The sequence below is a fragment of the Dreissena polymorpha genome, chromosome 2 (assembly GCF_020536995.1).
Source record: "Dreissena polymorpha isolate Duluth1 chromosome 2, UMN_Dpol_1.0, whole genome shotgun sequence".
NCBI classification, from domain to species: domain Eukaryota; kingdom Metazoa; phylum Mollusca; class Bivalvia; order Myida; family Dreissenidae; genus Dreissena; species Dreissena polymorpha.
Genome location: NC_068356.1, coordinates 140,105,286 through 140,119,515, shown reverse-complemented (window position 1 = coordinate 140,119,515; position 14,230 = coordinate 140,105,286). Strand labels below are relative to the sequence as shown.

The window sequence follows — 14,230 nt, the reverse complement described above, 5'->3', positions numbered from 1 at the left end:
ACGTCTTGAATATCTTGGGTTCAGCATATTAACAATTACAGCTCCGTCTACGATCAAAGCTTCTATCTCGGGACTTTCAGATTCTGATGTGATGATCTTCTCTAGAGGCACTAACAAATCTGACTTTGAACTGAGTCTCAACTGTCCGAATTGTGAAAGAGAAGGTGGATAAGCTTGATTCTCATGACTAAAGAATTCGTCAAGATTACAGTCACAAACTTGACAGAAGACATACAACTGAGAAAATAACGAACAATTCTGTTTAAGTGAACTAATTTGCTGTTTATCCTTTGCAACAACCTTGGATTCTTGACGACTGAATAGATGTAATATATTTTGTTTTATGGGATCAGAAAGTGGTTAAGTTCGATTGTCCAATTTGTCTTGTGTAAATTCCTGGTATTGATTCTTCCCAATCTGTTCAATATTTCGTATTGTATTTGCAACATTCAGAACAGCAATGTCACACGTGCATATGACTAAAAGATCCTCACATTCTTCCAAGAATGGATTACCCATTTTCTCAAGAGTATTTGTCATCGCTTTGACTTTTTTAACAAATGAGTTCTGTTTACTTTCTACTTGCTCATGGTGTTTTATGTCCGGCCCTTTAGTTTGTTCTTGCTTGATACGTTCTTATGAAATCTCAAACTCATTGACCACACGAGCCATTTCTGGACCACATACCATCTCTGTAAGCCCAATAACTCCACCTTCTCCCTTCGCTAAATTGTTGTTTTGCTCATGAGCATGGTCCATAGCTATTGCAGAAAATGCGTGGTGAGTTTTTTGTACAACAAAATGACACTTCTTAAATTCTGTCGCTATACTTGGTGCTATGCTGTCCAATTCTATCATATCTCTCACATGAATAGGGAGCCAACGAGCGTAATTTGGATGGTCAAAGGCGAAGAACCAGGGAATTAACATGGTTAAAGATTCTTTATACAGCTCAAAATTTCTTTCTCATAGTGACCTGACAAAGATAAGAACTATCAGATCAAACTTAAATGTAAGTGACCAGAATTTGAACAGTGGACTTTCCATTTCTCTGCTTTCTTTTCACTCCTAAAAACTGATACTATTGATCGCTATATCATTGACACTGTCTAAAAAGTGATTATAGGCTTTATGCATCAAGATATGTAATAACAAGCAGTTAAATGTTGCACATGTCGGGGTCTAGTTACATGTGATTACTTAAGGAACTAGTCTACTGTACCGGCAGATGCAACATTAGACTGACTTAACGCATTCACCCAGCCACTATCCTGTAGCCAATCCCCAATCTTTCTCAAAGCAGCAATCTCTATGTGAAGACCACCAAACATCACTACAATAAGATTCTCTCTCTCTGTATCTCTCGGGCCAAATCCATTGAATGTTTTTGGCTAGGGCATAAAGTGGCTGATCACATGCCAAAACACGAATATGTCCTGGATTAAGAAAATTGACACAGACTTTGATAATGGTCATTGAGTGCCGAATCATTGCAGCAGACGTCGCTTCTTTCTGAAACAAGGGTAATATGGAACTAATGTCCAAAGGAATGGCCTTAACCAAATGACTCTGAGATAAATTTGCATGAAAGGCAGGCCATGTCATTGTATCATTGTCTCTAGCATCACCTTTTTCTATCTCCTGGCGTACATGATTGAGCCACCTCTAAATTAGCAAGAGTAAGCCCAATTAAGTTTACATATAAGCATGAATATGTTCAGATAGAACATCTCAAGTTTGATGCTAGATCCAGAATTGCATCATCAAAGCAATTGTAAGTGCTACATACTGTAAACGTATAGAAATTCGTCGGTATGAAATTTCGTGGTTTAATAAAAAACAACTAATTTGTTGACACGTAATTTCGTGGATTTCAAATTTTTGGGGAAGACTGACCGTCATAATAATTTAACTTTTATTAAAACAACAAGAGTAATAACGAAGCATAATCTGCTAATCTGTGTTGACAGCAAGACTTGAGGTTAATGTGCACTGAAGCATGAAAGTGTTGCCGAGTATTGTCGATTAGAGCAATAAAGCGGCGCACTTGTTTGTCACCGCTCGCTAATTACCATCAATGTTGTTTTGACAATATTTGCAATTCTCAGCGCAATCGATCCCTAGTAGTAACAAATGAGTAATAAGGTCCCCAAAATACACGTGTGAAAACCTAAACTTTAATTGGCACTAATTGACATATGTGATAAATCTGCAAACTGTTAATTTGACGCATCACCTAAAAGAGAACAATTGTTGATGTACAGTTTAAATACATTGTTTGATTTAAAAAGTATTATTACCCAAACACTTATAAAGAAAACAACATATTGTATTAACTAGCATAGCTCAATCAAACAATGTCTCTTTCAAAATGGTTGAAGACGGGAAAAGTTCAGACACGTTCTCCTACTATAGCATGATTTCCCGACATGACATTCTGAAATGACCGATTTCGGATTACAAATGTATAAATAATTGTTGATACTTGAATTCGTGGTTCAGCGGACCAACAAAATCCACGAAAATTCATACCACATGAAATTTAATGGTTTTACAGTAGAAGTCATATGCGCTAATGTTATTTTTATACTACATGTTTTTATATATATTTTATAAGCTCTTCTAATAAGTCTTGTGCATCACTGGAATGGTCTGAATGGATCAACAAAAGTGGTACAGCAGCTGGCTGTTTCGGGAGAATGACAGGTGGTACTATTGAGTATCTTTCTGGTAACGGTTTTATTTTGTCTCTTTTCAGATTTTCATTGATAAATATCCCTTCTCTGTCAGTACCTAGGTTATCAACTTCTGGGTGTTGAAATAGAGAAATCGCTGTTCCATGCAACGATCCTTTAGCTGTAGTGGAGCTTGGATTGTGGTCAATATTATAAACTGCTCCGGTTGTAAAAATATTGCCACGAAGTTTTGCTGGACAAACAACTTCATCATTTTGAAATCTGTCACAAATAGAATTACCCAATTGCTTTCGATATATTCATCAATCTGTCATATGATATGCTGAGTCTTAAACTGAAAAGTTTATCAACAAGATCCTTTTTTCTTGTTTCTGCGTGGATAACCATTTCTAAGTATATTGGCAATGGAGGCTCTCTATCTGAAGAATGGTAAATTGCATCTGCATCATTTCTAGCACGTATTGCACAGTTGAACTGTACTAGCTGAGAAATGGTCAGTATTTATTGCGATTCGACAACATTTCTAGAATAAGACTCAATGCTCAGTCCTCCTACTATTAATAAAACATAATAAAAAAATGAATTTTCTTTTTTGGCAATTTCGAAAAATATAATTTTCAAAATGGCCGCTATTTAAGATGGCCGTTGTATTTTTGCAAATTGAATACGTTTATTGATTGGGGATATTTTTTAGAGATTTGTATACCAAATTTTATTGAAATATATTAAAAAATATATTTGTTATGATTTTCTGAAGATTTTTTATTAACAAATTATGGCCGCCATTTTAAAATGGTTGCCAAAATCCGCCATTTTGATTTTTTCAGATGGGTCCATATCCGAAATTAATTGTTATAACATTAACTCCATTTCTGCAAAGTTTTATGCTTTTATCATTTTCTGAACAATTTTCACACAAATGGACTGGACTTTAGCAGTCACAAACATGATTCCTACCCCAAAACCGGTTTGTCAACTATTCTTAGGTGAAAATTACTTGGGAACATGAAGACAGGGGTGTGACTGAGGTGAAGTCTGAGGGGAGGAAAATTCTGTGGACTGATTTTGGCAACGCGAATCGAGTGCATAACGCAATGAAAACCCTTTAAACAGACATTAAAATAAACACCATCTTAAACTTATAAACAAGATTTATTTATGAAAGCCTTTTTAAATTCACATTTATTAACATTTTATGCAAAGTCCCCAGTATTATTTGTGATCAAAATCAAAGGGTGTTCCAATCCCCGTGAACAATCTTACAGTATTCAACTAACGACAATTTACCATGGGATCCGTAGTTCAAGATTTCTTCACATGGAATATGACTTTAGCCTCACCAAGACAGTTGATTTTCCATACCCATTCAAAAAGTGGTATCGCTTTCTGATTAATATCCACTGTTGTTTCTCATGAAAACTTATTTTTTAATTTCCGAGATTTTGTTAGATTCTTTCGTTCATTCAATAATCTTTCACAAGGGTCGAAGAGAGCCATGAGCAAACGAATCAGCAAAGAAATATGAATCACATTTTTAAAGACCAATTTGAATTGGAAGATTGGGAAACAACAGCCAATTACATCTCGTTTCAAATAATCCTAGGCAGATTAATACGAAGTGAGGATTCGCAGGCCGTGGATTTTTTGGGTGGCTTATGAAATACGCCCACGGAATCAATCAAACCCCCCTCCCCAATTTTTTTTAACAAATTTACATAAACCGCAAAAATGACCCCCGGACAACCCAATCCGCGGAAATCAGCGGAAAAAACACACCCCTGTGAAGATCAACAGGTATGAAAGTGTCTTGTACATGTAAATCTATTCTTTATGATGATCTTATACTTTTCCATAAGTTTCCAGAAATGTGCAAGTTATTTCACTGCCCAAACTTACTTTTTTTTGCCAACCAACTGACCATCAAATCCACCAACTCAAATGACTTCAATATAACCCATCTACAACTTGTTTTTCAATTAAATTATAAAATAAAAATCAGGCAAATGCTTTTGAAGCAACAAAACAAAAAAGAAATATTTTGAAGCAACAATACAAATAAATGTATTCTTTTTAAGAGACAGTAAAACAACAGTATTCATTTGAAGCAACAATACAACAACAATACAAGCACTGACATATGTTTTCCTCCCACTTACCATGAAGATTATAGGTGTCCGTAAACCTGCCAGGTTTGGGCAGGGAGGGAAAGGTGGGCCGGACATCTCCCGGGATACGCTTCAAGGGGCTGGTTGGTTCCGAGGTTGGCAGGGATGAGAGGGGTGGTATGTTGATGGACAGCTGGTCAGCGGCCGGAGGGGGCCTCATGGATCGAACGTCCAAGCCGAACCCTGGCCTGGCTAGCACCTGATCAATAGCAATAAATATCATGTTCACTAATATCAACTGAGCCTTGTTCTGGGAATAATGGGCCGAATCGTCATTCCAGATAAGCCTGTGCAGTTTGCACAAGTTAATCAAGGAAAACACTTGTTTGCTTTTATGGACAGTGTGTTAAAGGAATTCTATTTGAAACCTAAATCCACTTACAGTGGAAAGTGTTTCCCTGATTAGCCTGTGCAAATTGCACAGGATAAACTTGGATGACACTGGCTGACACTTTACTCATATGCATTGAGGCCAGTTTACTCAGAATGAGGCTCAATAAACTTGTTAAACAAGAACTGCCTAACAGACAAAACAGAAGTCCCCTTCTGGGTCAATCTTATAACTCAGTATAAACATCACTGCACAACCTCAATGAGGGATAAAGCAAACAAATGATGTAAAATGACATTTTTCTGCTCAGTTGTGTGATGTAACATCTGATTTCAGTGAAAATCTGTACTTTTCTTGAGCTTTTGCCTTGAAAATAATTAAAAGAAAAAATGATTGCAGCAATCTAAGATATGGATTATCAACTTACAAATGCTAATGGCAGAATGGTTCACAAAATCCATGAAAAACAATAAACATAATAACCCTGCCCTGAAAACAGATCCACAGATCCCTACCTCCCCGTCAATATAGGCGACCTCTCCGCGAAGTACCACCCTACGAACCATCCCCTTCACACTGCGACCAGCAAACGGTGTCCACTGAGCCTTGCTAAACTTCATGGCAGGGGGGATGATCCAGGTTGTCTCAAGGTCAATCTCTATGTATGTGTCCGGTTGCTCGGGGAGGTTGAAGATCTTACGGGGGTTTGTGTACAGACGCTCAACCAGATCCTACATGTAAAGTGGGAAAAAATGGCGAAATTTTGCTAGCGTAAAAGGGTAAAACAGTGTGTAGAGACAAAATGGAAGATTTGACATCATTATGACAAACGAAGTTCACAAAATTGTGGCAAACAAGGAAATGACACATACATCTATAGTAACAATTGTAAAAACAATTCCATCTCTGTTTACCATGGTAACAACACATACATCTATTGTTACCATGGTTACAACATAAACATCTATGGTTAATGTAAACACACATACATCTACAGTTAGCATAGTAAAAACATTTCTATATAATAATCACATATCCATTTATAGTAACTATGGTTACACACATGAATCTGTAGTAAGAATGGTAACAATATCAACAAATTTGTATTAGTTATAATACATACATCTATGGTTATCTTGGTAACAGCACATACATATCATAGCATGGAAACAACACATACATCTATGGTAACCATGCTAACAACAAACATAACCTACCTCTATAGTTAGCCTGCTCTCAGCGACAGCTGTCAGCAGGAGGGGTACCATAGTCTCAAGACCAGGGAAGCCAGGTGGAGGGTTGTCACTGTTCTTTTCCTCCACTGTGTGAGGGGCTGAAGAAAAGCAACGTGCTATTCACAAACTGTAAAAGAATTTATATTTGTGGGAATTTAATTTGTGTTGTTTTTATGGGTTAACAGACCACGAATCAAACAAGAACACATCAGACAAGGGACAAAATTGTCACAAAACCAGGTTTTCAACTCAAAGTGTGACCTTGACCTTGGAGATATCAACGTAATTCTTTCTCGCGACACACCATCCAGTTATGGTGAACACATGTGCCAAATGATTTTAAAATCTCAACATGAAGGACATAGTTATGGCCCAGACAAGCTCATTTTATGGCCATTTTTGACATTTGAACTCAAAGTGTGACCTTGACCTTGGAGATATCGACGTAATTCTTTCGCGCGACATACCGTCCAATGATGGTGAACAAATGTGCCAATTGATTTTAAAATCTCATAATGAACGACATAGTTATGGCCCGGACAAGCTTGTACCGCCCGCCCGCCTGCCGACATTCGCCAATCTAATAACCAGTTTTTTCCTTCGGAAAACCTGGTTAAAAATGAGCATCACAGATTCCTCAATCTTTCCAAAATTAGATCCACAAATTTACATTTCATTGAAAGTCTTTCTTTTTATAAAACACAAAATTTCAAGCTAACTAAAATAATGGATTGTACAGTATATGATCACAGTCCCTAATGGGGCTATTTTATTGGATTTAAGGCCATCTCAAGGCACACTTCTTATATGTCCAAAGAGGCTGAATATGCTTACTTTGGCCACATTAAGGGTCAGAAATTATTCAATCAAACAGGTTGTGTTCAGGAAAGCTTCCTGCCGCAGCAATTAGTTTCAGATGTTGTGGAAAACAGGGTTTACTGTACGTAGAAAACTAATTAAAAAAACCTGGATTGCAACATAAATGGACACTGGTTTTTGCAAACTCCTAATCTTCTCCCAGGAAGAGAAGATAAATTAAATTACTTATCATTTATCTGAAAATTACAAACAGTTTATCATTTCTTTGGAAAATCATGCTGTTGTTTTTTAAACTTCTGAACATGACATGAGTTTATAATCTTGAAGAATAATTTGAATATGATCAATGTTTGAGGAAGCATCTATCATCATTCAAATGTATAAATATATATGTGTTGCTTCACAATAAATTTACCATGATCAGTTGCAAAGATGTCAATAAAGGCCATGTTGTCCCACAATGCATCCTGGTCCTCCTTAGTGACAAGTGGTGGCTTGACCTTTCCGCGACCTTGACCCACAGTGTCAAGGTCATCTGAGGTCAAGAACAGGTGATGAGGCGCGACCTCACAGGTGACAGGCAAGCCACGTTCCTTGGCAGCACGAATGACAAGAATCTAGAAAAAAAAATGAAATAGTGTAACACTTGGTATAAGCATTGGCATCTTACATAAAACAAATTGATTAAAGCCAATACTAAGTGCTTTCACATTGTGCAAATTACCATTTCATGTAAAGTTTTCACGTTAAGTATGTTTCAAAGAATACTTGATCAGTTCAATTGTAAAACTTACAAATAATCTTGCAAAAAACCTGACTGTTTCAACTAAATGTATCCCTTATTCTCATAGTATAATCCCTCCTTATTTTATCAGTACATAAATAATTCAACTTTTAAAAAAACTCAAGATGTGCTTAACAGTTAATGTATTTTAATTTTAATTATTTTTAATGAGAAGGACCGGTAATATGAGGAACATTGTACATGATCCAGGGAGCTAAATCTAATCATATAAGCATTGCAAATTTAACAGCAGTTTTTGTTTTTTATGTCAAAGAATTAACATTTAACTATAGATGGACATATAAAACATATGTCTTTTAAAATGTGTTCACTTACAAATTTGAGATTTATTTATTACAAGGGTCGATCGTACAGATATATTCATGCTAGCTAGCAACTGAATTTGAAGCCCATATTTTCATAGAATAGAGCGGAACATAATTGTAAAACGTTACAACATCCTTAGTGATAAACACAACTGAATTATTCTAAGATCAGATTCTGGGAAAACTGGGAAAATGCCCAACGTGACTCCCAGATTTGGGCTTCCAGTCTGCACAGGCTAATCATGGACAAAACTTTCAGCTTTAACTGAATTTTTGGTTTAAAGGATGTCTTTTCTAAGTAAAAATCCAGAATAGAGGCGTACTACACAGGCTTATCTGGGTAAAACTTTTACAGTAGACTCTCTGTAAACCGGATGGTCTTGGGACCGGCCTGATCGTCCGGTTTTCAGAGAGTTCTGGTTTACCAAGAGTATGCATATTGCCGAAACATACATTGTATGAATTGTGTACAAAATCATATAAGAATAAAACAAACCATATACATTTACATGTACCGTGTGATAACTGTACTCATGGAAGGTTTATGTTTAAAGCATTCTTCAAAAAATGTGTTTTTATTAGATTAAAAGCAAAAAACATTCCATACAGACTTGATTTGATTAATCCCAAAGTGAGCGTGGTGCTTTATACATATACGTACGTGACATTTGTCATATAGGCGAGTGAGTTGTGTTTCAGTTCGCTATAAATAGCTTTGAATTAATTAAACCTCAAAGACAATTTTGAAGAATATCGACACAAATATGATTGTTGTGGACGCACGATTTATAATTCAAGACATAACACATTCACAAAACATACACACACACAAAAGAACAGAGTCATAATTATTTTCAAGCCATTCATAATCTCAGAAGGTCTTGTCAAAACATACACATGCACGAAGTTCATGATTTCTTGAAAAAGTCCGAGATCACTCTCTGCTTCAGTGCACATTTCTGCTTTACGATCTTAATATCTGAACTGTTGATGAGGGTGTCTGTAGTTGCCAGGAAGTCATCATCTGACTCATGTCCGTACCGCTGCAGACGGAGAGCAAAGTCGTGGATCTCTTTGAGAGTCACAGGAGGCACTTCCGGCCTTTCCTCTTGATGGTCCTCATCATCGGCCGCATCTGCTGGATCGGCAGCGTCCTCTTTAAAGCAGTTGACGATGTCTATATCCCACTAAAGTCATGAGTCTCAACGTCTGTGTCAAGTGGTGTTAGCTCATCCAACTGGAACCGGAAAAGCATGACCAGGTCTGCCAGAGTCATGTCATCGTCGGGGTAATGGTCGCTGGTCTCCGTGCTCTCCGCTGTGAATCCGCAGGCTCTGAAACACTTCTGGATGTTGAAGCTTGTGTTTCCTGCCACGCCTTAACTGTCCACTTGATGGCGTCCAGGATTATCACTGAGCGACAAACACTGGCAGTAAGTCTCCTCCATTGTGGCCAGCAGCGCTCGCAGCATGAACCTCCTGTAAACAGCCTTGAACGCTCGATCAGCTGGTCCAGCAGCTGAAGCGTGGATGTAGTGTTGGCCGGAAGAAAGCTCGACTAGACGTGGCTCAGGTTCATGTCGGCGGTGTGGGACAAAGCGTTTTACAGGAATAACAGGATCTTGCGTCCTTTCCTCCGCATCTCTGAATTCACGTCCCAGAGCCAATCAGAGAACACATCTGACGTCATCCACGCACGCTTTTTACTGACGTAAGTAACACCGAGACACTCTCGTCGCACGTTCTTCAAGCCGCAGGTATTTGCTACCATGCCAATGACCAGCGTTGTCAGCTTCTCTCCCGTGGCGCTGCATGCGAAGAGGACTGTTATCCTATCCTTGTGCACTGTCTCCGCGCACAGCCAGGGTCTTGTCAGGTAACACTTTGTGGTAGAGTTCGGTCTCCAGGCTGTATCCCTGTATGATGTCTCGCAGCTGGCTTGAAGTCACTGACTGTCTGCTGTTCCACCCAAGCAATCTCCCCAGACATCTTGAACCTCTTCACTGAGTAATGGGACTTCCAGGAGGTGAGCCAGCCGCTGGACCCCTTGAAGTCATGGTACCCCAGTTCCTTTGCGAATCTGCTTGTTTCTCCTGGATCACAGGTCCAGACAAAGGGAAGTTCTGGGCCCGCTTCCGGCTAAACCACTCCCACGTCAGCTCATCAGTCGGTTTAACTTGCATTTGTTGTCAAAACGGAACTTGGAGCCAGACGCATTCCTCTCCCACTGCTCCTGGTAGACGTTCTTTTTCTTCAAGATGACGCTGACCGTTGACTTCCCGATCTTGAAGCGCTCGCCGAAGTTGATTCCGTGATCAGCTTAATCGTATCCTCTAACGTAAGCTCTACGCGTCTGCGTTTAGCTGGAGGCTGCGACATTTTAGATTAGAGAAGACTTGTAGATTTGAGACTATTAATGCTGAAGATGCGTTTGAAATCAAGAAAAGGAAAAGAATGAATTTGCAGAAAGATGGATGGATATTTTACAGTCATATTTCTCACAGTTTTATCTGACAAACAACCATTAAAGCGTTAAAAACATGGGTATAAGGTCTTTTAAACTACCCGAAAATATCACAAGAAAGTGATCGTCACAACGGCATGCATTAATTTTGTAATTAAATTGTTTATCATAAGCTTAATAAAACAATCGAGTCAATCACTTTTTGGTATTACAGCACGTCTATTATAGACATTCACAGTTTGTTTTACATTATTTAATTGGACTTCTTTAGCCGGTAACCACTTGACACCTTTATGGTATGTTTAGTCTGATTATCGATAATTGCGCGAGCAAAATGTGTGACACCGCACGCGCTCTGCTGACTAGGTATTGTAATTTTTACGCCTTGGGCATCTTGAGAATTTGGATTGTCCAGTGAACTTAATGTATTTTACGTTGAAAATGACCAAATTCACGGAGATATCCGTTCGATTTCTGGTTTTGAGAGAGTTTGGTTTATTCAACATTTATTTAACAAAGAAATAGAAGGAGAAAATACGGGACTGGCCAGAACGTTCGGAATCATGAGAGTTCCGGTATTCAGAGAGTCCAGTATTGGCAGAGTCTACTGTACAAACATGCATTCAGCCCAGTTTTCAAAGCAGGAGGCTCAAACATGGAACTGGTATCCATAGAAACACCCTACCTCCTCCTTCCTAGCAACGTGGCACACGTGCACTGGTCGGTTGAACAGCTCTGCCATCAGAATGACGGCTGCAGTGTGGGAGCCCTCCGCATGAGCACACAGGGGCCAGGCACGAGGCCAGTGCTCAAAGTGCTGAAAACATTAACAGCATGTTTATGTATGGGAGCCCTCTGTATGAGCACACAGGGGCCAGGCACGCTGACAGTGCTCAAAGTGCTGAAATCATTAACAGCATGTATAGGTGATCGGGGATCTTATTTATTTTATTTTTTTAAACAAAATCAATAAATGAAACATGAGAATAAAAGATCTGGAAAAGTTAGTAAAAATCCATTAAATTTAAGAGTTTGTATACAATTCAGATAATTTTCTGCTGTTAAGTGCATAACTCATTCGTGTTCAAGTAATCTACATTATTGAGAAAATCTCCAACATTCTGCACAGATTTGTTCCTATAACATATAGACATAATTTTTATTAGATGACAAATAGAACCATGTCTTTAAATGAAGCCTTTAAAACTTGAATCTAGTTAGCTCTTCAATTAAATTTAACTTTCTAATGGACTTCAAATGCGACAAAAAATACATATCAAAGTGGTAGAGGGTTAACCTCAGAACCACCCCCAGTAAAAAACAACACAAACAACATAACAATGGCACCAACAAGAGTAAACAAGACTATTTCCAAGCAATATATGTCCTCTACCGGCTCCACCATTGTCAGATTATTATTTTTTATTTGTTGCCATAGCAACCAGAATTTTTTATGTAGGACGAAAATGATATGACGTGCATAATGTCCATATTGACATCTATGCATGTTTCAAGTTTCATGAAAAAGTATGAAGAACTTTTAAAGTTATCGCAGGATCCAGAAAAATGTGCAGGATTTCTAGTCTATTTGTTGCCCTAGCAACCAAAATTCTTGACGTAGGAACAAAATGAAATGACGTGCATAATCTCCATATTGCAATCTGTCCATGTTTTAAGTTTTATGAAAAATATGAAAAACTTTTCAAGTTATTGCAGGATCCAGAAAAATGTGACAGACTGACGGACTCAAGGACACACAGCCACACGGGCGCAAACCATAAGTAACCTCCGGTGAAACTGGTAGGGGACAAAAACAGCATGACAATGCTTACCTTCATCCAGATCGATAGGTCGTCCAACTTGAGAGTGGTGAAGGTCTCATTCAGGTACATCTTGAGACCAGCCGCTGCCGGGGCCAGGGAGGTCAGCTTACTGTAGTTGTCCGTACTGGCTCCCACATACACACCAAAGTCACACCTGGCACCAGCTCGGGCTAGTTTCTACAAAGATTAATCATTATATTGTATGTTTTTAAAACAATACAAGATACATCTCAAACAGCCCATTTTTATATAATGTCCAAAATATCTGAGTTACCAAAGTTACATTATTTCAGACAAATCAAACTAAGCAAATTAACACAATTCTAGCCATATCCAATCTAGCCAAATTTAATAAATCCATTCATATCAAACTTAGCCATAATTTAAGACATATATTCCACATGGCAAATTTACATTATACCCAAAATATCTGGAACAGCCTATATACATTAAACCAGAAACATTCTACACAAGCTATTAACAACAGAAATATATCATCCAAGTCATATCTACAACCTTTTTATGGTATACCACATACCCCCTCCCACACTTACAGTCTATTGACATACAAGGGACAAAATTGTCACAAAACCAGGTTTTCATTGTGAAAAAAAATCTGATTAAGGAAGACAACTCAAACTGAACTTTTGAAATGAACAAACACAATTAACCCCCTTTGTAAGTTTGTTTCAAAATAAATCTATTTTAAGTTGTGGTGACCTTGACATTGGAGATATTGACGTGATTCTTTCGTGCGACACACCGTCCCATGATGGTGAACAAATGTGCCAAATGATTTTAAAATATGACAATGAACGACATAGTTATGGCCCGGACAAGCTTGTTCCGCCCGCCCGCCAGCCCCCAGCCCGCCAGCCAGCCAGCCCGCCCGCATTCGCCAATCTAATAACCAGTTTTTTCCTTCGGAAAACCTGGTTAAAAATTAGACATCAATCCCCTTTACCCTATTGAAATAACACCAGATAAACCAAAACAATTCCATACCACATATTGACAGAATACAGAAATCTCTAACAGCATATGGCTATAACACAAGAAATTTCTGCCACATTACTAATTAACAGAATACCAGAAAAATTTCCAACACAGCCTATAATGAAGTTAATGAACATAATACTATGAAATTCACCAAAACGGCCTTTTGACAAAATACCATAAATACCTCCCACATAAGCTATATGATTGACATCTATTATCTCCCACACCATCAAAGAACAACAGAAATCCCTACCACCCAGCCCGCTCACCTGGGTGAGGTTGAACGCTGCCTCGTCCACTGTGGGTGGGTTGGTGTTGGGCATGGCCAGGATGGTGGTCACACCCCCTGCCAGCGCTGCCGCAGTGCAGGAGCTCCAGTCCTCCTTGTGGGTGGCCCCAGGCTCACGTACGTGAACGTGAACGTCAATGAAACCTTCACAAGGAAACATAAAAAGTTACATCTCATTCAAATATCACATATAGCTGACATATTTTACTTTGAATGTGCAAATGATCCTAAAATTGGTTGCCTGTCAATGAAACCTTCCATATAAAAGAGAGATCTTAATAAAATATCACATGTTGGAAA

General features: G+C 38.4%; 1 protein-coding gene across 5 annotated transcripts in view; it reads right to left on the bottom strand.

The window, feature by feature from the left end:
- The window catches only part of LOC127869210 (CAD protein-like), a 134,381-nt gene that overhangs the window by 17,691 nt on the left and 102,460 nt on the right, over positions 1-14,230 (bottom strand). For all 5 annotated transcript variants that reach the window (XM_052411572.1, XM_052411573.1, XM_052411570.1 and 2 more), the window contains exons 29-35: positions 13,911-14,074; positions 12,652-12,819; positions 11,505-11,636; positions 7,662-7,863; positions 6,410-6,525; positions 5,708-5,923; positions 4,853-5,060 (exon numbers count right to left, since the gene is read on the bottom strand). In XM_052411572.1, the coding sequence (XP_052267532.1) occupies positions 4,853-5,060; positions 5,708-5,923; positions 6,410-6,525; positions 7,662-7,863; positions 11,505-11,636; positions 12,652-12,819; positions 13,911-14,074 (1,206 nt within the window). The remainder of the gene's footprint in view (positions 1-4,852; positions 5,061-5,707; positions 5,924-6,409; positions 6,526-7,661; positions 7,864-11,504; positions 11,637-12,651; positions 12,820-13,910; positions 14,075-14,230) is intronic.